This window comes from Bufo gargarizans, chromosome 9 (assembly GCF_014858855.1).
Source record: "Bufo gargarizans isolate SCDJY-AF-19 chromosome 9, ASM1485885v1, whole genome shotgun sequence".
In the NCBI taxonomy this organism is placed as follows: domain Eukaryota; kingdom Metazoa; phylum Chordata; class Amphibia; order Anura; family Bufonidae; genus Bufo; species Bufo gargarizans.
In genome coordinates this window covers 81493165-81514014 of record NC_058088.1, presented here as the reverse complement: position 1 = coordinate 81514014, position 20850 = coordinate 81493165, and the positions used below count along the sequence as shown (strand labels likewise).

Sequence of the window (20850 nt, the reverse complement as noted above, 5' to 3'; positions counted from 1 at the left end):
TGTGAAAGTAGCCTCACTCTGCCGCAAGTGGGAAAGTAGCCTACGTAAACAAGCCCTATTTTCTAACAGGCGTTTAAAAAGTCACAAATATAAGGTATCTTGCGACTATTTTTATGTAAAAAAACTGGCCTAAAAATGTTGATGACCTCCGGTGAGTGCACATGCCTGACCACTGCTCCATACACAGTCCTGGTTGGGAGCAGTGTCTGGTGGTGTCCCCTGTGGTGCGGAGAGGTAAGACATGTCCACAGTGAGGAGGAGGCCAGAGGTTCCCCCTCCAGCCCCGTGTAACTCCCCGTGTAACCCCCTCACTTCCCGTGTAACCCCCCTCACTCCCCCTGGACCACCAGCCGCCCCGCCGTGTGCGCCACACTCTCTTGACTGACATTTGACCTGGAACAGGAGGCGCGCAGAGCCCCGCCCCCGTCCTGCGTAACGCGCGGCGCGGGCCAATCCCGCCCGTGTGCGGACCGTGGTGCTGAGGGGCGGAGGAGGCAGCGCAGCGCCAGTGTGCGGGACGTTCCAGCGCTGGTGAGTGCGGGCTGTGCTGTGTCTCCGGGGGATAGTGCGTACGGTCCGTCGGCAGCGCGGTAAGGGAGTATTCACACCTGGCGGACTTGTGGCGGTCCTTTAGGAATACACCCCTGTACGTACAGTGCGTTAGGTGAGTGAGTGTGTGGCGCAGGTCCCTGGGAACATGTCCGTCTTTGTCATCCTGCAGGTGTGTGGACCTTACTGAAGTGCTCCGAGACCACCTGTAGCACCAGCGACCATGGCTGAGGAGGGCATCCTGCAGGAGATCTTCACCTCCCCCCTCAATATCTGCCTCCTGTGCCTGTGCCTCTACCTGCTCTACAAGATCCTGAGGGGGGACAAGCCCCCGGAGTCGGAGGAGAGCCAGGAGGAGCGCCTGCCCAAAATGAAGAGGAGAGACTTCACAGTGGCCCAGCTGAAGGAGTACGATGGGGCGCAGAACCCCAGGATCCTCATGGCCATCAATGGCAAGGTGTTCGATGTCACCAGGGGCAAGAAGTTTTATGGGCCAGGTGAGAAATATTCTGGATTATCAGACCGCCATAGATCTGTCCGTGGTCTGGTGAGGCTGATCCCGCAGGAATGTCGGTAGTGCCCGGGCACAGGTGTTGTAGAAGATCTGATAAGTGGTCTGTGCCCAGCTCCAGTCTGCCGCCAGTCCATGAGATGACCCCCCTGCAGCCAATGTTCACCCGCCATGGCCGTGAACCTTTACCCTTACCTCTGCCTGCAGTAAATGTTGGCTGAGTCATTGTAGATTAGGGAATGATGGGTACTGGGGGGGGGGGGGGGGTTGCTTTGAGGCTGTATTGACACTTGCAGGTTTTGCCATGGTTCTGGTTTGTTTTTTCATGCAGTTTTGGAACAGTTTTCGTACAGAAAACTTACTTGGCCATTTTACAAAAAATCGTGGCAACAGTACGCACCTAACAAATTACACCAGAAAGCGCTGTGCGCGCAGGACAGCGCCTCACTAAGGCTGCCTTCACAGTTGCGTTGGCCGGCAGACAAGCTGCATATGTCTGTCCGAAACCGGGCATTTATGCCAGAACCTGTCCGGATCCCATTAAAGTCAATAGGGATCTGGTGGTACACCGTTGTGTCCCGAAATACCAGATACGGTGAGCTCCAGTAGCCTGATCCTCTGACAGGTCTGAACGAAGCCTAAGGGCTCATTCAGACGGCCATAATTGTTCTGCGGTCCGCAGTTTACTATTAGGGCTCATGCACACGAACGTATTTTCTTTCCGTATCTGTTCCGTGTGCATTCCATTTCCGTATGTCCGTGTTTCTGTTCTGCAAAAGAATAGAACATGTCCTATTATTGTCCGCATTACCGACACGGATAGGACTGTTCTATTAGGGGCCAGCTGTTCTGTTCCACAAAATACGGAATGCACACCGACATTATCCGTATTTTTTTGTTGATTTTTTTTTTGCAGACTGCAAAATACATACGGTTGTGTGCATGAGCCCTTAGGGTCGTGAGCGGGCCATATGCCCCGGAGCAGCATACATCATGCGCACAGCATCATAAGTAACTATGATGTGCTTATTGGGCCACCCGTGGTGCTATTGTCCCGCACTCATAAGATCATAGGAGTGCAGGACAATATTACCGCGGGCGGCCCGATGTGTACAGCATCATAGTAACCTATGATGCTGTGCGCACAATGTATGCCACTCCAGGTCATATGGCCCGCTCACAGACCGTATATGTGTCGGAGGGCATACGGTCATGTGCAAGGGCCCTTAATATGAGGTACTAAAGTAATAACACCGTATCCTTTACATCAGGCATCTGAGGCCCTCCAGCTGTTGCAAAACTACAACTCCCAGCATTCCCGAACAGCCTACAGGTATCAGCCTACAGCAGGGCATTGTGGGAGTTGTAGTTTTACAACAGCTGGAGGGCACAGTTTGAGGATGCCTGCTTTACATTAATAAGTGACCCCGATCATTTATCTCACATAATGGCAACATTGGGGATAATGAGAGTTACAGTAACCCCTGAATGTCCCTCTATGCTGCTGGCTCGGTCGTGCCCCCCCCCCTTTAGCCCACTATCTCAGCTTAGTATCAAAATACTGACAATGACAGTATTGAACAGAACTGAGTATCGAAAAAGTATCAATATTTCACTACCTGGTGCCTCAGAGGTTAATAGCCCGTGTCATCTGACTGACTGCCGCAAGGGAAAGTTTTTGCATTTCTTGCCTACACGGGGCGGTCATATGGGCATTCGTCAGGTGATCATATCTTTCGGCTGGCACCTAGAACCATCCATTCTGGGCAGCAGACCATACAATGCAAACGGGGATCTGCTGCCCAGAAATACTCTGTGTGCAGATCTCTGTTACAGGTCCGTCCAGTTCTGACTTTCTCCCGTCAATTATATGACATTGTTAGATTAATTAGAAGCATCATATATATATATATATATATATATATATATATATATATATATATATATATAAAAATTTTATTTTTTTAATGCTGACATCATATCTGCCATCACAGACAATGGGGGCATATTGCTAGGATATGCCCCCCTTGATGGGTGCGGGTCCCACCTCTGTGACCCGCACCTACAAGGAACAACTTTTAGCAAACGAGGCAGTGGGAAAAATGGCCCAAGGGTCATTGAAAGGGGTTTAGACAGAAACCCTTCTGTCCTGTGTTGGGGTCCATGTATACCGCTGCCACACACGTATTTACAAATGATAATGAGATCACCTCTAAGGTCACACCCCCCCCCCCCCCCCCCCCCCTTCCCATGTTGAACAAGCACAATTTAATGGTTCAGCTCTGAACCCGGACATACCCATATTTTCACCCCAGCAGCCCCTCTGACTTGAGTATCGGAGTAGTTCATGCTATTTTGTTTACAATCACACACTGCCGGGCGGAAGCTTCCACCCGGCAGTGTGTTTGGTGACGTCACCGGCTGTGATGGACGGGCTTTAGCACTTCCCTAGCTGTTTTACTGGCTAGGGCAGCGCTAAAGCACGCCCATCAGTGCCGGTGACATCACCGGGGTTCCTGGCAGCCCAATGGAGAGCCTGGTACGTCACCGGATCTCCAAAAAATGTCTTTGCCCTGCGTGTCTTAGCGCAGGGCAAAGGAGAGCATCGGATCATGAACTGCTCCAATGCTTATATCAGGGGGGCTGCCTGGGTGAAAATGGAGGCATGTCCGGGTTCAGCTCTGAACCTGGACAACCCCTTTAAGCCTTGGATACCTTCCATCCCATTTAATCTGGTCTCTCCACCATGCCCTGCTGTAGGCTGATAGCTGTAAGCAGTCTGGGCATGCTGGGAGTTGTAATTTTACAACAGCTGGAGAGCTGCAGGTTGGCCATTCCTGCTTTATAGTATGTGAGGCCCAAAACGGAATCCTATGTTCAAGATGTGAATTTTTATTTTATTTTTAAGGGGTAATATTGTGGTACATTGGGATCATGGATTTTTATCTTTTTACATACCCTAAATCATATTTGCTTTTGCGGCTGCTGCCTGACATTGAGTCCTGATGCTTAAAGGGGTTTTTCATCAGTCTTAGATTGGTGGGGTTCTGACTCCCAGGACCTCAGCCAATCAGATGTTTGAGAAGGCAACGGCACTCATAGTAGAGCCACAGCCTTCTCGCTGGTTTCCCTAGACCAGCGACGTCCCGTTCATCAGTCACTTGGCCTAGGAACAGCTCAGAAGTAGTGTTGAGCGAACTTCTGTTTTAAGTTCGGCGTCTAAAGTTCGGCTTCCGGTTAGCGGAGAATCCCGATATGGATTCCGAATTCCGTTGTGGTCCGTGGTAGCGGAATCAATAATCGGCCATTATTGATTCCGCTACCACGGACCACAGCGGTATTCGGAATCCATATCGGTATTCTCCGCTAACCGGAAGCCGAACTTTAGACGCCGAACTTAAAACAGAAGTTCGCTCAACACTACTCAGAAGTGAATGCGGCTGAGCTCGATACCAAGCACAGCCGCTATACAGTGTACATCGCCGTGCCTGGTGAGCACAGGGAAGGCCGCGGCGCTCACAGAAGCATTGGTGCATTCTCAAACAGCCGATCAGCTGTGGTCTCTACCGCTCCCACTACAGGTCCGCGCGGTCTCTACCGCTCCCACTACAGGTCCGCGCGGTCTCTACCGCTCCCACTACAGGTCCGCGCGGTCTCTACCGCTCCCACTACAGGTCCGCGCGGTCCTCTACCGCTCCCACTACAGGTCCGCGCGGTCTCTACCGCTCCCACTACAGGTCCGCGCGGTCTCTACCGCTCCCACTACAGGTCCGCGCGGTCTCTACGCTCCCACTACAGGTCCGCGCGGTCTCTACCGCTCCCACTACAGGTCCGCGCGGTCTCTACCGCTCCCACTACAGGTCCGCGCGGTCTCTACCGCTCCCACTACAGGTCCGCGCGGGTCCTCTACCGCTCCCACTACAGGTCCGCGCGGTCTCTACCGCTCCCACTACAGGTCCGCGCGGTCTCTACCGCTCCCACTACAGGTCCGCGCGGTCTCTACCGCTCCCACTACAGGTCCGCGCGGTCTCTACCGCTCCCACTACAGGTCCGCGCGGTCTCTACCGCTCCCACTACAGGTCCGCGCGGTCTCTACCGCTCCCACTACAGGTCCGCGCGGTCTCTACCGCTCCCACTACAGGTCCGCGCGGTCTCTACCGCTCCCGTGCGGACTGCCACTAAGCAGGGGGTCAGTCCAGGCGCTCACTGATGGCGGTGGGTGAAGTGTAATACTTGAGAGCGCGAGGCAAGGAACTAGGATTGATTGCAGTGCTGGGCTTGTGCACGTTTAAAAAACTATATATTCTAGGTGACACTCCCTTTAACCACTAAGTGCAAATAATACTACAGGACAGGGCTGGCCAACCTGTGGCTCTCCAGCTGTTGTAAAACTACAACTCCCACTATGCCCTGCAGACTGGGCATACTGGGAGTTGTAGTTTTGCTACAACTGGAGAGCTGCAGGTTGGCCAGCCCTGTTATAGGAGCTTGTAAGCAACACTCCTGGTTAAGACTATTGTATGTCATTGAGATGGTTTGATGTTTTTAATCTTCAAGTTATTCTTTTATTTCCTAAGGCAAATACTGGTATAATCCTTCCAGCCATTATTTGTCGGTAGACACCCTACTACTCCAGAAATGCTTGCGTATCGTATTTCATGGTGCTCGCATAACTTGTTGAACCAGTTTAATTGTTATGTGCTATTAAAAATTATATAAAAAATATATATATAAATTAATTTTGTTCTTATTTTTCATCTGCAGCCTGCATGTTTTCACATAAATTGCAGGCTGTTCTTTCTTGTTCAGAGGAAATGATGGCTCGGTGTCCTGCTCCTATTTTCCAGTGAATGATCTTCTAAGCTAATTTGTGATTTCGTATATCGGTTTTAGTAGTTTGTTCAGCAGAGGAGAGTTTAGCTGGCGACCGAGCCATCATTTCACTCTGCACAAAACAGAGCAGCCTGAAATGTATGTGCAAACATGCAGTCTGCAGACAAAAAAAATAGCCAAAATAAGTAGTACCCAATTATAAAAAGCGGTATTCAAAGGCGTCTATAATTTTTAAACAATGCCATGAAAAGAAAAGTACCGTATTTTTCGCCGTATAAGACACACCTAGGTTTTTGGGGAGGAAAATAAGAAAAAATTTTTTTTTAACCAAAAGGTGTTTGGAACTAATGGTGGTCTGTGGATGGCACTATTACTGGGGATCTGTGGATGACGGACACTGTTATGGGGGAACTGTGGATGACGGACACTGTTATGGGGGAACTGTGGATGACGGACACTGTTACGGGGGGAACTGTGGATGACGGACACTGTTACGGGGGGAACTGTGGATGACGGACACTGTTACGGGGGGAACTGTGGATGACGGACACTGTTACGGGGGGAACTGGGATGACCGGACACTGTTACGGGGGGAACTGTGGATGACGGACACTGTTACGGGGGGAACTGTGGATGACGGACACTGTTACGGGGGGAAACTGTGGATGACGGACACTGTTACGGGGGGAACTGTGGATGACGGACACTGTTACGGGGGGAACTGTGGATGACGGACACTGTTACGGGGGGAAACTGTGGATGACGGACACTGTTACGGGGGGAACTGTGGATGACGGACACTGTTACGGGGGGAACTGTGGATGACGGACACTGTTACGGGGGGAACTGTGGATGACGGACACTGTTACGGGGGGAACTGTGGATGACGGACACTGTTACGGGGGGAACTGTGGATGACGGACACTGTTACGGGGGGAACTGTGGATGACGGACACTGTTACGGGGGGAACTGTGGATGACGGACACTGTTACGGGGGGAACTGTGGATGACGGACCTGTTACGGGGGGAACTGTGGATGACGGACACTGTTACGGGGGGAACTGTGGATGACGGACACTGTTACGGGGGGAACTGTGGATGACGGACACTGTTACGGGGGGAACTGTGGATGACGGACACTGTTACGGGGGAACTGTGGATGACGGACACTGTTACGGGGGAACTGTGGATGACGGACACTGTTACGGGGGGAACTGTGGATGAACGGACACTGTTACGGGGGGACTGTGGATGGACGGACACTGTTACGGGGGGAACTGTGGTGACGGACACTGTTACGGGGGGAACTGTGGATGACGGACACTGTTACGGGGGGAACTGTGGATGACGGACACTGTTACGGGGGGAACTGTGGATGACGGACACTGTTACGGGGGAACTGTGGATGACGGACACTGTTACGGGGGGAACTGTGGATGACGGACACTGGTTACGGTGGGAACTGTGGATGACGGACACTGTTACGGGGGGGAACTGTGGATGACGGACCCTGTTACGGGGGACTGTGGATGACGGACACTGTTACTGGGGAACTGTGATGACGGACACTGTTACTGGACACTGTTACGGGGGGAACTGTGGATGACGGACACTGTTACGGGGGGAACTGTGGATGACGGACACTGTTACGGGGGGAACTGTGGATGACGGACACTGTTACGGGGGGAACTGTGGATGACGGACACTGTTACGGGGGGAACTGTGGATGACGGACACTGTTACGGGGGGAACTGTGGATGACGGACACTGTTACGGGGGGAACTGTGGATGACGGACACTGTTACGGGGGGAACTGTGGATGACGGACACTGTTACGGGGGGAACTGTGGATGACGGACACTGTTACGGGGGGAACTGTGGATGACGGACACTGTTACGGGGGGAACTGTGGATGACGGACACTGTTACGGGGGGAACTGTGGATGACGGACACTGTTACGGGGGGAACTGTGGATGACGACCTGTTACGGGGGAACTGTGGATGACGGACACTGTTACGGGGGGAACTGTGGATGACGGACACTGTTACGGGGGGAACTGTGGATGACGGACACTGTTACGGGGGGAACTGTGGATGACGGACACTGTTACGGGGGGAACTGTGGATGACGGACACTGTTACGGGGGGAACTGTGGATGACGGACACTGTTACGGGGGGAACTGTGGATGACGGACACTGTTACGGGGGGAACTGTGGATGACGGACACTGTTACGGGGGGAACTGTGGATGACGGACACTGTACGGGGGGAACTGTGGATGACGGACACTGTTACGGGGGGAACTGTGGATGACGGACACTGTTACGGGGGGAACTGTGGATGACGGACACTGTTACGGGGGGAACTGTGGATGACGGACACTGTTACGGGGGGAACTGTGGATGACGGACACTGTTACGGGGGGAACTGTGGATGACGGACACTGTTACGGGGGGAACTGTGGATGACGGACACTGTTACGGGGGGAACTGTGGATGACGGACACTGTTACGGGGGGAACTGTGGATGACGGACACTGTTACGGGGGGAACTGTGGATGACGGACACTGTTACGGGGGAACTGTGGATGACGGACACTGTTACGGGGGGAACTGTGGATGACGGACACTGTTACGGGGGAACTGTGGATGACGGACACTGTTACGGGGGGAACTGTGGATGACGGACACTGTTACGGGGGGAACTGTGGATGACGGACACTGTTACGGGGGGAACTGTGGATGACGGACACTGTTACGGGGGGAACTGTGGATGACGGACACTGTTACGGGGGGAACTGTGGATGACGGACACTGTTACGGGGGGAACTGTGGATGACGGACACTGTTACGGGGGGAACTGTGGATGACGGACACTGTTACGGGGGGAACTGTGGATGACGGACACTGTTACGGGGGGAACTGTGGATGACGGACACTGTTACGGGGGGGAACTGTGGATGACGGACACTGTTACGGGGGGAACTGTGGATGACGGACACTGTTACGGGGGGAACTGTGGATGACGGACACTGTTACGGGGGGAACTGTGGATGACGGACACTGTTACGGGGGGAACTGTGGATGACGGACACTGTTACGGGGGGAACTGTGACGGACACTGGTTACGGGGGGAACTGTGGGATGACGGGACACTGTTACGGGGGGAACTGTGGATGACGGACACTGTTACGGGGGGAACTGTGGATGACGGGGACACTGTTACGGGGGAACCTGTGGATGACGGACACTGTTACGGGGGGAACTGTGGATGACGGACACTGTTACGGGGGGAAACTTGGATGACGGACACTGTTACGGGGGGAACTGTGGATGACGGACACTGTTACGGGGGGAACTGTGGATGACGGACACTGTTTACGGGGGGAACTGTGGATGACGGACACTGTTACGGGGGGAACTGTGGTGACGGACACTGTTACGGGGGGAAACTGTGGATGACGGACACTGTTACGGGGGGAACTGTGGATGACGGACACTGTTACGGGGGGAACTGTGGATTACGGACACTGTTACGGGGGGAACTGTGGATGACGGACACTGTTACGGGGGGAACTGTGGATGACGGACACTGTTACGGGGGGAACTGTGGATGACGGACACTGTTACGGGGGGGGGGGAACTAGGGGGAACTGTGGATGAAGGACGGACACTGTTACGGGGGGAACTGTGGATGACGGACACTGTTACGGGGGGAACTGTGGATGACGGACACTGTTACGGGGGGAACTGTGGATGACGGACACTGTTACGGGGGGAACTGTGGATGACGGACGCTGTTACGGGGGGGAACTGTGGATGACGGACGCTGTTACGGGGGGAACTGTGGATGACGGACGCTGTTACGGGGGGAACTGTGGATGACGGACGCTGTTACGGGGGGAACTGTGGATGACGGACGCTGTTACGGGGGGAACTGTGGATGACGGACGCTGTTACGGGGGGAACTGTGGATGACGGACGCTGTTACGGGGGGAACTGTGGATGACGGACGCTGTTACGGGGGGAACTGTGGATGACGGACGCTGTTACGGGGGGAACTGTGGATGACGGACGCTGTTACGGGGGGAACTGTGGATGACGGACGCTGTTACGGGGGGAACTGTGGATGACGGACGCTGTTACGGGGGGGAACTGTGGATGACGGACGCTGTTACGGGGGGAACTGTGGATGACGGACGCTGTTACGGGGGGAACTGTGGATGACGGACGCTGTTACGGGGGGAAACTGTGGATGACGGACGCTGTTACGGGGGGAACTGTGGATGACGGACGCTGTTACGGGGGGAACTGTGGATGACGGACGCTGTTACGGGGGGAACTGTGGATGACGGACGCTGTTACGGGGGGAACTGTGGATGACGGACGCTGTTACGGGGGGAACTGTGGATGACGGACGCTGTTACGGGGGGAACTGTGGATGACGGACGCTGTTACGGGGGGAACTGTGGATGACGGACGCTGTTACGGGGGGAACTGTGGATGACGGACGCTGTTACGGGGGGAACTGTGGATGACGGACGCTGTTACGGGGGAACTGTGGATGACGGACGCTGTTACGGGGGGAACTGTGGATGACGGACGCTGTTACGGGGGGAACTGTGGATGACGGACGCTGTTACGGGGGGAACTGTGGATGACGGACGCTGTTACGGGGGGAACTGTGGATGACGGACGCTGTTACGGGGGGAACTGTGGATGACGGACGCTGTTACGGGGGGAACTGTGGATGACGGACGCTGTTACGGGGGAACTGTGGATGACGGACGCTGTTACGGGGGGAACTGTGGATGACGGACGCTGTTACGGGGGGAACTGTGGATGACGGACGCTGTTACGGGGGGAACTGTGGATGACGGACGCTGTTACGGGGGGAACTGTGGATGACGGACGCTGTTACGGGGGGAACTGTGGATGACGGACGCTGTTACGGGGGGAACTGTGGATGACGGACGCTGTTACGGGGGGAACTGTGGATGACGGACGCTGTTACGGGGGGAACTGTGGATGACGGACGCTGTTACGGGGGGAACTGTGGATGACGGACGCTGTTACGGGGGGAACTGTGGATGACGGACGCTGTTACGGGGGGAACTGTGGATGACGGACGCTGTTACGGGGGGAACTGTGGATGACGGACGCTGTTACGGGGGGAACTGTGGATGACGGACGCTGTTACGGGGGGAACTGTGGATGACGGACGCTGTTACGGGGGGAACTGTGGATGACGGACGCTGTTACGGGGGGAACTGTGGATGACGGACGCTGTTACGGGGGGAACTGTGGATGACGGACGCTGTTACGGGGGGAACTGTGGATGACGGACGCTGTTACGGGGGGAACTGTGGATGACGGACGCTGTTACGGGGGGGAACTGTGGATGACGGACGCTGTTACGGGGGGAACTGTGGATGACGGACGCTGTTACGGGGGGAACTGTGGATGACGGACGCTGTTACGGGGGGAACTGTGGATGACGGACGCTGTTACGGGGGGAACTGTGGATGACGGACGCTGTTACGGGGGGAACTGTGGATGACGGACGCTGTTACGGGGGGAACTGTGGATGACGGACGCTGTTACGGGGGGAACTGTGGATGACGGACGCTGTTACGGGGGGAACTGTGGATGACGGACGCTGTTACGGGGGGAACTGTGGATGACGGACGCTGTTACGGGGGGAACTGTGGATGACGGACGCTGTTACGGGGGGAACTGTGGATGACGGACGCTGTTACGGGGGAACTGTGGATGACGGACGCTGTTACGGGGGGAACTGTGGATGACGGACGCTGTTACGGGGGGAACTGTGGATGACGGACGCTGTTACGGGGGGAACTGTGGATGACGGACGCTGTTACGGGGGGAACTGTGGATGACGGACGCTGTTACGGGGGGAACTGTGGATGACGGACGCTGTTACGGGGGGAACTGTGGATGACGGACGCTGTTACGGGGGGAACTGTGGATGACGGACGCTGTTACGGGGGGAACTGTGGATGACGGACGCTGTTACGGGGGGAACTGTGGATGACGGACGCTGTTACGGGGGGAACTGTGGATGACGGACGCTGTTACGGGGGGAACTGTGGATGACGGACGCTGTTACGGGGGGAACTGTGGATGACGGACGCTGTTACGGGGGAACTGTGGATGACGGACGCTGTTACGGGGGGAACTGTGGATGACGGACGCTGTTACGGGGGAACTGTGGATGACGGACGCTGTTACGGGGGGAACTGTGGATGACGGACGCTGTTACGGGGGGAACTGTGGATGACGGACGCTGTTACGGGGGGAACTGTGGATGACGGACGCTGTTACGGGGGGAACTGTGGATGACGGACGCTGTTACGGGGGGAACTGTGGATGACGGACGCTGTTACGGGGGGAACTGTGGATGACGGACGCTGTTACGGGGGGAACTGTGGATGACGGACGCTGTTACGGGGGGAACTGTGGATGACGGACGCTGTTACGGGGGGAACTGTGGATGACGGACGCTGTTACGGGGGGAACTGTGGATGACGGACGCTGTTACGGGGGGAACTGTGGATGACGGACGCTGTTACGGGGGGAACTGTGGATGACGGACGCTGTTATACATGTGTCATCCACAGACCCTCCCAGCCCATAACTGTGCCATCCACAGATCCCCCGCCGCTCCAGTATACTAATATAATATGTCTTATTCAATTAATAGTTATTAAATATGCCTCTTTATTCCTAATAGTACCTTAAATCCTAAGCGCTTCAGTACAATGGCGGCAGGCCGTCGCGTCGCGTCACTCACTGACGTCACTTGCCTGCGCCGCCTGCTTCATTCATAAAGTAGGCGGCGCAGGCACGTGACATCAGGGAGTTACGCTGCCGCCCGCCCGGCCTGCATACTACTGAAGCGCTTAGGATTTAAGGTACTATTAGGCATAAAGCGGCATATTTAATAACCATTAATTGAATATGACATATTATATTAGTATACCGGAGCGGCGGGGCTATAGTACAGTGACTGCACCGCCGCTATTGCCGGCCCCCAGCTCCTCCTCCCAGTCCCTCCCCGAGTCCCCGCTCGCTTTACATCGCAGCTTGCGATGTAAAACTGACAGCATTCGCCGTATAAGACGCAGGGGCATTTTCCCCCCATTTTGGGGGGAGAAAAAGTGCGTCTTATACGGCGAAAAATACGGTAAGTGAGGAAAAAAGCTACTAAATACACACACTCTTCATATTGCGTTACATAATTTCTTATTGGCTAAAACCTATATCACTGTTTACTGCACCAGCATTTGGCGCATCTGGTTTTAACCCCTTCAAGGTCAAGTTAGTTTTTACCTTCAGGGCCTGGCCATTTTTCACCTTTCTGTCCAGGCCATTTTTGGCAAATCTGACATGTCAGTTTATGTGGTAATAACTTTAAAATTCTGAAAATTTACAAAACCCACTTTTTAAGGACCAGTTCAGGTCTGAAGTCACTTTGTGGTGCTTACATAATAGGAACCACCCAAAAATGACCCCATTTTAGAAACTGCACCCCTCGGGGTATTTAAAACCGATTTTACAAACTTTGTTAACCCTTTTGGTGTTCCACAAGAATTAATGAAAAATGGAGATGAAATTTCAGAATTTCACTTTTTTGGCAGCCAAACAAAACGCAATATTTATTACCCTGATTCTGTATATTACAGCTGTACACGTAAACAGCTGTACTGGCCATGTCACATTTGAAGATCCCCTGATGCACCCCTAGAGTAGAAACTCCAAAAAGTGACCCCATTTTGGAAACTACAGGATAAGGTGGCAGTTTTGTTGGTACTATTTTAGGCTACATATGATTTTTGGTTGCTTTTTATTTTTTGTTATTTGCAATGTTCATCTGACAGGTTAGATCATGTGGTATTTTGTTATGGAGCAGGTTGTTACGGACGCGACAATACCAAATATGACAACTTTTTTGGTTTGTTTAAGTTTTACATAATAAAGCATTTTTTAAGAAAAAAAGATTTTTAGGTGTCTCCATATTCTGAAAGCCATAGTTTTTATTTTTTGGGGCGACTCTCTTATGTAGGGTCTCTTTTTTTTTTTTTTTTTTTTTTGCGGGCTGAGATGAGCTGAGTTTTATTGGTACAATTTTGGAGTGTGTATCACTTTTTGATCGCTTGGTATTACTTTTTGTGATGTAAGGTGACAAAAAATGGCTTTTTTGACATACAGCGAAGGGGCAGGCAAGGGGGCGCGGTTACTGTGACTTGAAGCAAAGAGGCCGCTGCCACCTTGACTTCAAGCCTGACTAGAAAATTGCGTGGGCAGGGGATAAAATAACATTTTCAGAGCTTTTGCTGCATCGGCCTTCAGGAAGAAAATGATCGTCAGAAACGCGCTGCTGGCTACTCTCTGGGTACTGCTGGCGGCTTGGGATGGTTTTTGGAGGTGACGGGTTCCCTTTAAAGGGAATGTATCGTTTTGCTCCACCCGCAAAACTATGTGGCAGATTGCAATGGCTGCAAGGTTTTGTGGCTGTGGCATAACTGGCCCATTTGTCCATACCCTTAAGGGGTTATAACCATCTTGTATAGTGATGGCACATAGCTAGGATATTCCCATTAGCCTATGATGCCAGAGTCCGAACCCCTGCTGATACTCAGTTCCTCACTGAAGGTTGACCTTCAGTATTTTGCATGCAGAGGAGCCATATGGTTTTACAGTATATGCAAAGGGCATGAGATTTTTAAGATCTCTCATCCACCTGCTGCAAATGAAAATCTTATGGTGTCCTATGGTGCACATTTTAAACGTGTGGTGCCATGTTCATTGGTCACATGGCCAAGGCAGAGCTCAAGTGAATGGACCTGAGCTGTAATACCAAGCCCTGCCACTATACAATGGACGGCGCTGTGCTTGGTGGGCTGTGAGGAGGCCTCAGTGCTCATCAGACACCCACGATCTTATATTGATGACTTGCCCTTCGGACAGGCAATTAATCTCAAAATCCCAGACAACCCCTTGACGTGCTGCAGATTTAACTCTTTGCGATACTCTATGCGAAATCTGTGGCGAATCCACAGCGTAAATTCAGTTGCAGAAAACCCATCCCATGTGGCGGTATCCTTAAAGGAGTTTGCTGTGTGTTATAGATCTAGCTTATATTCATGTAACTCGTATATCTACATTGCTTCCAGGCATATATTGCAGGGTATGCCACGTGGCGTGACTTAGATCTGTGTCCCCGACTGCAGTGATAACAGCGGCGGTTTCATAATGTTTAGTTGGACATTGAAGTGATTTGCGAAACGATGAATGACAGAACTTAGACCTTTGTACTCTGTAATATAGCGGCACTTCAGGTATTATGTTGTGGCTTATCTGAGTAGTCTAGGTGGTTACTAGTTAGTTTAAACAAAATCTCTGTTGGGGTGGGCTTAATGCATTTATAAAATATTAGTCTGTATTAGGGTACTTGCACACATTGCGCAGTTTTTCTGTGCAGATTCTTGTGCAGAACAACCGCTGCATAACACATTACTGGCAAGGCGTATGAGACTAGACAAATCTCATGTAAACTTTGCTCATTTGCTCTGGCCAGAACTTGAACTTGCGTGCAGATTTTGAAACGCATAGATTATTCGCAAGGTTCTGTTGTCCGAATTTCACCCAATCTAAGGGTGAGATCTACAGCAAAACCACATCAAACCCGCAAGTAAGGACTCGTGCACAGGAAAGTATTTTCGTATATTTTCGTGTCCGTTGCACTTTTTTTTGCGCACCCTAATGCGGAACTATTCATTTAAATGGGTCCGCAAAAAAAAAAAAAAAGGAAGTTCCGCATACAGATGGTCGTAACGTGCGATAGGCAGTCCGGGTATTGTGGCCGACACGCACCTGTATAGCAGCTGCTTATAATCGCTATGACTATAATCTCCTGCTTGCATTATGCTTTATGCAGCTGTATTTTGGTTCCTGTTCTGTCCTCCTATTCAGTAATGCATGGGTCAGCAACCTTCTAAACTCCAGCTGCTGTGAAACTACAACTCCCAGCATGCACCATTCACTTCTGTGTGAGTTTTGAGAACGGCCAAGCAAGAGTGCCAGAAGTTACCCATACCATAATGGGTTTCAGAAGAGATGAGGTTTTCGTCTCTTTGCTGGGTCGGTTCGTGCCCTTGGCAGATCAGTATTCGGCCATTTGTATTTCCCCTCCATCTAGTGTGAGACTGTTCTACGGTTACACCTTGCATGAGCTCTCTAATACCACCGCCAGCAACTGGATTGTGGATTTCATTTTTGTTCTTTGCACGTCATAAATAGTTAATGATAAGAAAAAAAAAACTGAATAAGCATAGTCATTCTAGCTTATAGATTTGTAATGTAAATTGTGCAACCCCGGACAGCCCTTTATCGCAGCCAATAGTTTAAAAACCAAATTTTAATTGTTTTTCACACTTATATAGCGCTACTATATTCCGCATCGCTTTACAGACATTAGCATCCAACTGTCCCCAGTGGGGCTCACAATCTAAGGACCCTATCAGTATGTCTTTGGAGGGTGGGAGGAAACCCACCCAAACATGGGGAGAATATACAAACTCCATGCAGAATAGTTTGAAAGGCGTGATAAAGAATGCCGACAGATACTGCATTAACCAGTTTATATATGAAATATGTATGAGGGTTGTTAAGCTGGGTGTGGCCCCCAACACTGATGCCATAACCTCCCTCTACACCCCTCAGTCTATTAGGGTGCGACCACATGGTCGGGTTTCTTTATGCAGTTTTGGAAGCCAAAACTGGGAGTGAATTCAAAAAAGAGAAGCTGTATCTGTTCTTTTAGTTTCTCTGCTTTTATGATCCACTCCTGATTTTCTGGCTTCCAAAACGAATCAGAAAACCTGATGGCTGCACCCTTACAGTTCTAATAGTATTTTATGCTGCTCATACTAAAGGCAACATGAAGTAGGGACGGGTGAGTTGATTTCAGCGGTCTGTCACTTATAAGTTAAAAGTAAGTGGTTGTCGAGAACCAACTTCATAATCATTGCAGACTGGGCCTGGAAAAGAGTCCCGGCCTCCTGAGAAGAGTCCTGGTTATCCATGAATTCCTGCTCTCCTGCCCACCTGCTGATGGCTGACCGGCTTCTAGTTTTCTCCCTCTCTCTAGGACAGAACTGCCAATCATCAGCAGATGGGTGAGAGAGCAGGAGATTATAATAACCAGGACTCTTCTCAGGTAGATTTGACTCTTTTCCAGGCCTGGGCTGCAATGATTATGATGCTGGTTCTCAGCAACCACTTACTATTAGCTGATGTGTGACACACCGCTGACATCAGCATTTCTGTCACTACTTCATTCTGCCCTCAGTGAGATCAGCATAAAGTTCCCTTTTAAAGTATATTGTGTCAACAAAAATTATGTCTGCCAGTTAAAATCAGACTCCATGTGCATTCCATGTCCGCATGTTCGTTCCTCCCAAAAAAAAATAATTAGAATATGTCTTATTATCCACATTATGGACAAGGATAGGACTGTTCTATTAGGGGCCACCTGTTCCTTTTATGCAAAATGCACAGTATCCGTGTTTTGCAGACTGCAAACATCCAACGGTCATTTCCATGAGCCCTAACTCTTATGGTAGAGCTTTCTTGGCATGCTCTGTGACCTGTCGAGGTCATTGTACAATACGTTTGACAGTCGGTTGTGAGTGGTGGATCCTGTCTTATCTGACATTCTAATCCTGCCTGTACTGATATCACTTTGTGTAGATAAGCAGGTAACTGCAGTAAAGTGATCTCTTCAAAGAAAGAAGTGACGTCTGTTATTGGGCTTAGTGGTCAGTGCAAAAACTGCAGGATTTTATGGTTTTTTGTTTAAATATTGAAATGGAAAATTAGAAATAACTATCGCAGTCTTTAAAAATAACATAAAAACATGATTTAAACAATAGTTCATGTTCTGATGGCACGTTCCCTTTGTATATCAATCGTGAGATAAAGAGTTAGTGTATGAGATGGTACTATCCATGTAGTAGTAAAATGTAAGGGACAAGGGAACGAACACGAGTTCCTGATATTTGGCCTGTGTAAAGTTGCTACTAAATAAATAAAAAAAATGCTTGTTCCTTGTGAAAGTTTATCACTTATGCAGCACATTAAGACATCATTTCTGGGCAGTAGATTGTGCTGTGTGAACAGTGATCTGCTGCCCAGAAACAGTGTCTGTATGAGGACAAGCGATGACAGTAGCCATTGCGTTTCCCAGTACAGTGGAGGTGATTGCTACATGTAAATGCAGCTCTTTCCTCCACTGACGAGACTTGGCTGCTGATGTAAACGTGCCTTAAATGATATAGCCAGGAGCCAAATATGACTGACCTCATATGACTTCCCGATTGGCATGTTGGATTGCTTCAGGTGTAATTCTTCTGTTTTCAGAGGGACCTTACGGTGTGTTTGCTGGCCGAGACGCCTCACGAGGTCTGGCCACCTTCTGCCTGGATAAAGAAGCCCTGACGGACACGTTCGATGATCTGTCAGACCTGACAGCTTCCCAGAAGGACACGCTAAGTGACTGGGAATCGCAGTTTACCTGTAAGTTCAATATGTAGTTGTTTTTACCACTTTGTTCTGTGTGAAAATGAAAACTAGCCATAGACATAAGCATAGCCGAACATGTGAGGTTTCCATTTTTCATGGTTGGTGTTGATTATGTGATACAAACATAGGATTTCATGTAATATCAATATTGGTTATGTCCGTGTTAAGGCCGGTGTCCCAATGATTATTTCCTGTGTTCTATATAGCAGCACATTTCTTATTTCCTGTCCTGTAATAACACAGATCCTGACTGTTACAAACATGAGTGACACAGAACTGCATAGGATATTTTATGTAGGATACATATAGAAAAAAAAAAAAGTTACAGCAAGCAGTTGGTGTTTTTTTTTTTTTTTTTTAGTTTTTCTGCAGTGAAGTGCCAGCTCCAGATGTTAGCTGAAGGTCTGTGGGAAATATAATGCGCAGAAGACGCAAGCAAACTTTTTTTCTTTATTTTTTGCTGCTGATGTTTGCCCATTAGATGGCTTTTTAAATGTCTTTTTTTTTATTTATTTTTCAGTTGCTGCTGATGTTTGTCCATTAGATGGCTTTTTAAATGTCGTTTTTTTTTTTTTTTGTTTTTTTTTTCATAAAGTCGCAAGTTCAGATTGTGCCACTTGTTAAATGCCTAAATTTAGGTGCATGCAGCATTTATACACTGCCCTGAAAACTGGGGAGGGCAATAATCAGCCCTCGTCAAATTCACTATCAATTACACCAATTTCCTGTAAATAATAATTGAAATCTACTTCAGTCAGGGGCTAGAGAAGATTCCAGATTAAGCGCATGGACTGGTGCCTGATGTCATAAATTTAGCTCATCCTCCGACAGTGCAGGATATGTCAAAGACCGGTATAAAATGCCAGTCTTTGATAAATGACCCCCTTTGTGTGAAGAGAAAAACAAAAACAAAAAAAAACAATGGCACAAAAACGCCATGAAGAATACAGTAGTGGGCAAAAAATGCCTTCAGAAAACACACGTGACCAGAGAAAATACATGCGGTTATTCTGGAGCTTTTAGGGTAAATGCACACGTTCAGGATTCATGTGCAGACAATCCGCACTGAAATCTGCAGGTGTTCGCAGGGAACTCCGTGCAGTCAATCCGCATCAATTTGTGCAGATTGTCGGCATGCGGATTTTGCTGTCCCCACTGAAGTGAATGGAGAAGATCTGCACCATAGGTCAAAATCCGCATCATGTGCATGAGAATTTCAAATTCTTATAGCATACAATGTGCATGACCTACAGTGCAGACGCACGCAATCCTGATCATGTGCATTTAGCCTTACATCCCAAAATAATGCCAGGAAAAGTGTGTGTGTAGGGACCCTAATGAAAGATTATAAAAGTTACTGTAGTTATCAAGACCTGTTTGGGAGTAGTCCTTGTGTACTCCCAGTGCATGTAAATCTCTTCTGGCCATGTGAGGATCACACGATACAAGGCGGAGCTGTATGGGGCGCTGTGACTGCTACACATAATATACTGTCTATTGCCCTGTTTTCCAGTTAAGTACCATCATGTCGGGAAGCTTCTGAGAGATGGAGAGGAGCCCACAGAATATACCGATGAAGAGGACATAAAAGATTCTTCAGATCAGAAGAAGATAAACTAAAGAAGCAAGTTTTAGTATGACCTCTACCATTCCAGAGCGCGCATTGTAATTGCTTCAACCATAGTCTACGATATTATGTGCACAAGTAGATGCCAGCAATGGTGATCCCGAATGTTATTGCAGCACCTTCTGTGCCCCACCTTTCCTATTTCTCTCTTGCTAGGAGCCGTGTTTAATTGCAAGGCTCTCTATGATGCACTTAGAGCACCCTATATAACACTAAATTCCTAATACTGTAAAATGTAACATGGATGAGCGTCACAATCTGCTAGAATACGAGTCATTTTATTCTGTCTGAAACAGTCTAAAAGTTTGTGTGTGCGCAATCGGTGACCCCCAATGCCATTCTCTGTGGCTCCTAATTATCAGCCCTTTTGTTTTGTGTCCCACAGCTCAGGGAGAGGTAAGAGTGCTGTCATTATACAGCAGCTCTGTTCTCTCTTCCCTGCACTGATCTTGGATATTGGTGTGAGTCCTGGACGATACTTGTAAGCTGTGTGATAGGCAACTTAAAGGGGTTTTTGAGATTCTTAAAAACATGGCTGCCTAAAATGAAGTAAAATTCCAGTAGTCACTTTTTTATGTTTTGCCACACTCTGGTCCCACAGTTATAGTGCAAGTAACCACTGTGTCAATCATTGGTCTCAGCGGTCATGTGCTGTTCATGCACATGTGACTGCTGAGGCCGGTCATAGGCTGTAACGGTCACGTGAACGCTGGATGCGACAT

At 50.0% G+C, this 20850-nt stretch overlaps 1 protein-coding gene across 3 annotated transcripts; it reads left to right on the top strand.

The window, feature by feature from the left end:
* Positions 1 to 391: 391 nt before the first annotated feature.
* On the top strand, positions 392 to 20387 carry PGRMC1 (progesterone receptor membrane component 1). Of its 3 annotated transcripts, none has more exons than XM_044305931.1 (4): positions 392 to 531; positions 722 to 1046; positions 18340 to 18495; positions 20015 to 20387. In XM_044305931.1, the coding sequence occupies exons 2-4, from the start codon at positions 773 to 775 to the stop codon at positions 20119 to 20121; spliced, it is 537 nt and encodes a 178-aa protein (XP_044161866.1). In that variant the 5' UTR covers positions 392 to 531; positions 722 to 772; the 3' UTR covers positions 20122 to 20387. The 3 variants fall into 3 exon arrangements, with proteins under 3 accessions (XP_044161866.1, XP_044161867.1, XP_044161865.1); XM_044305932.1 differs by having other exon boundaries at positions 433 to 590; XM_044305930.1 differs by having other exon boundaries at positions 486 to 646.
* Positions 20388 to 20850: the final 463 nt, after the last annotated feature.

Coding starts and splice junctions, on each gene's coding strand:
- PGRMC1 (XM_044305931.1), top strand. CDS start 773: ATGGCTGAGGAGGGCATCCTGCAGGAGATCTTCACCTCCCCCCTCAAT. Junction 1,047..18,339: donor CAAGAAGTTTTATGGGCCAG/GTGAGAAATATT, acceptor TTCTGTTTTCAG/AGGGACCTTACGGTGTGTTT. Junction 18,496..20,014: donor CTGGGAATCGCAGTTTACCT/GTAAGTTCAATA, acceptor CCTGTTTTCCAG/TTAAGTACCATCATGTCGGG.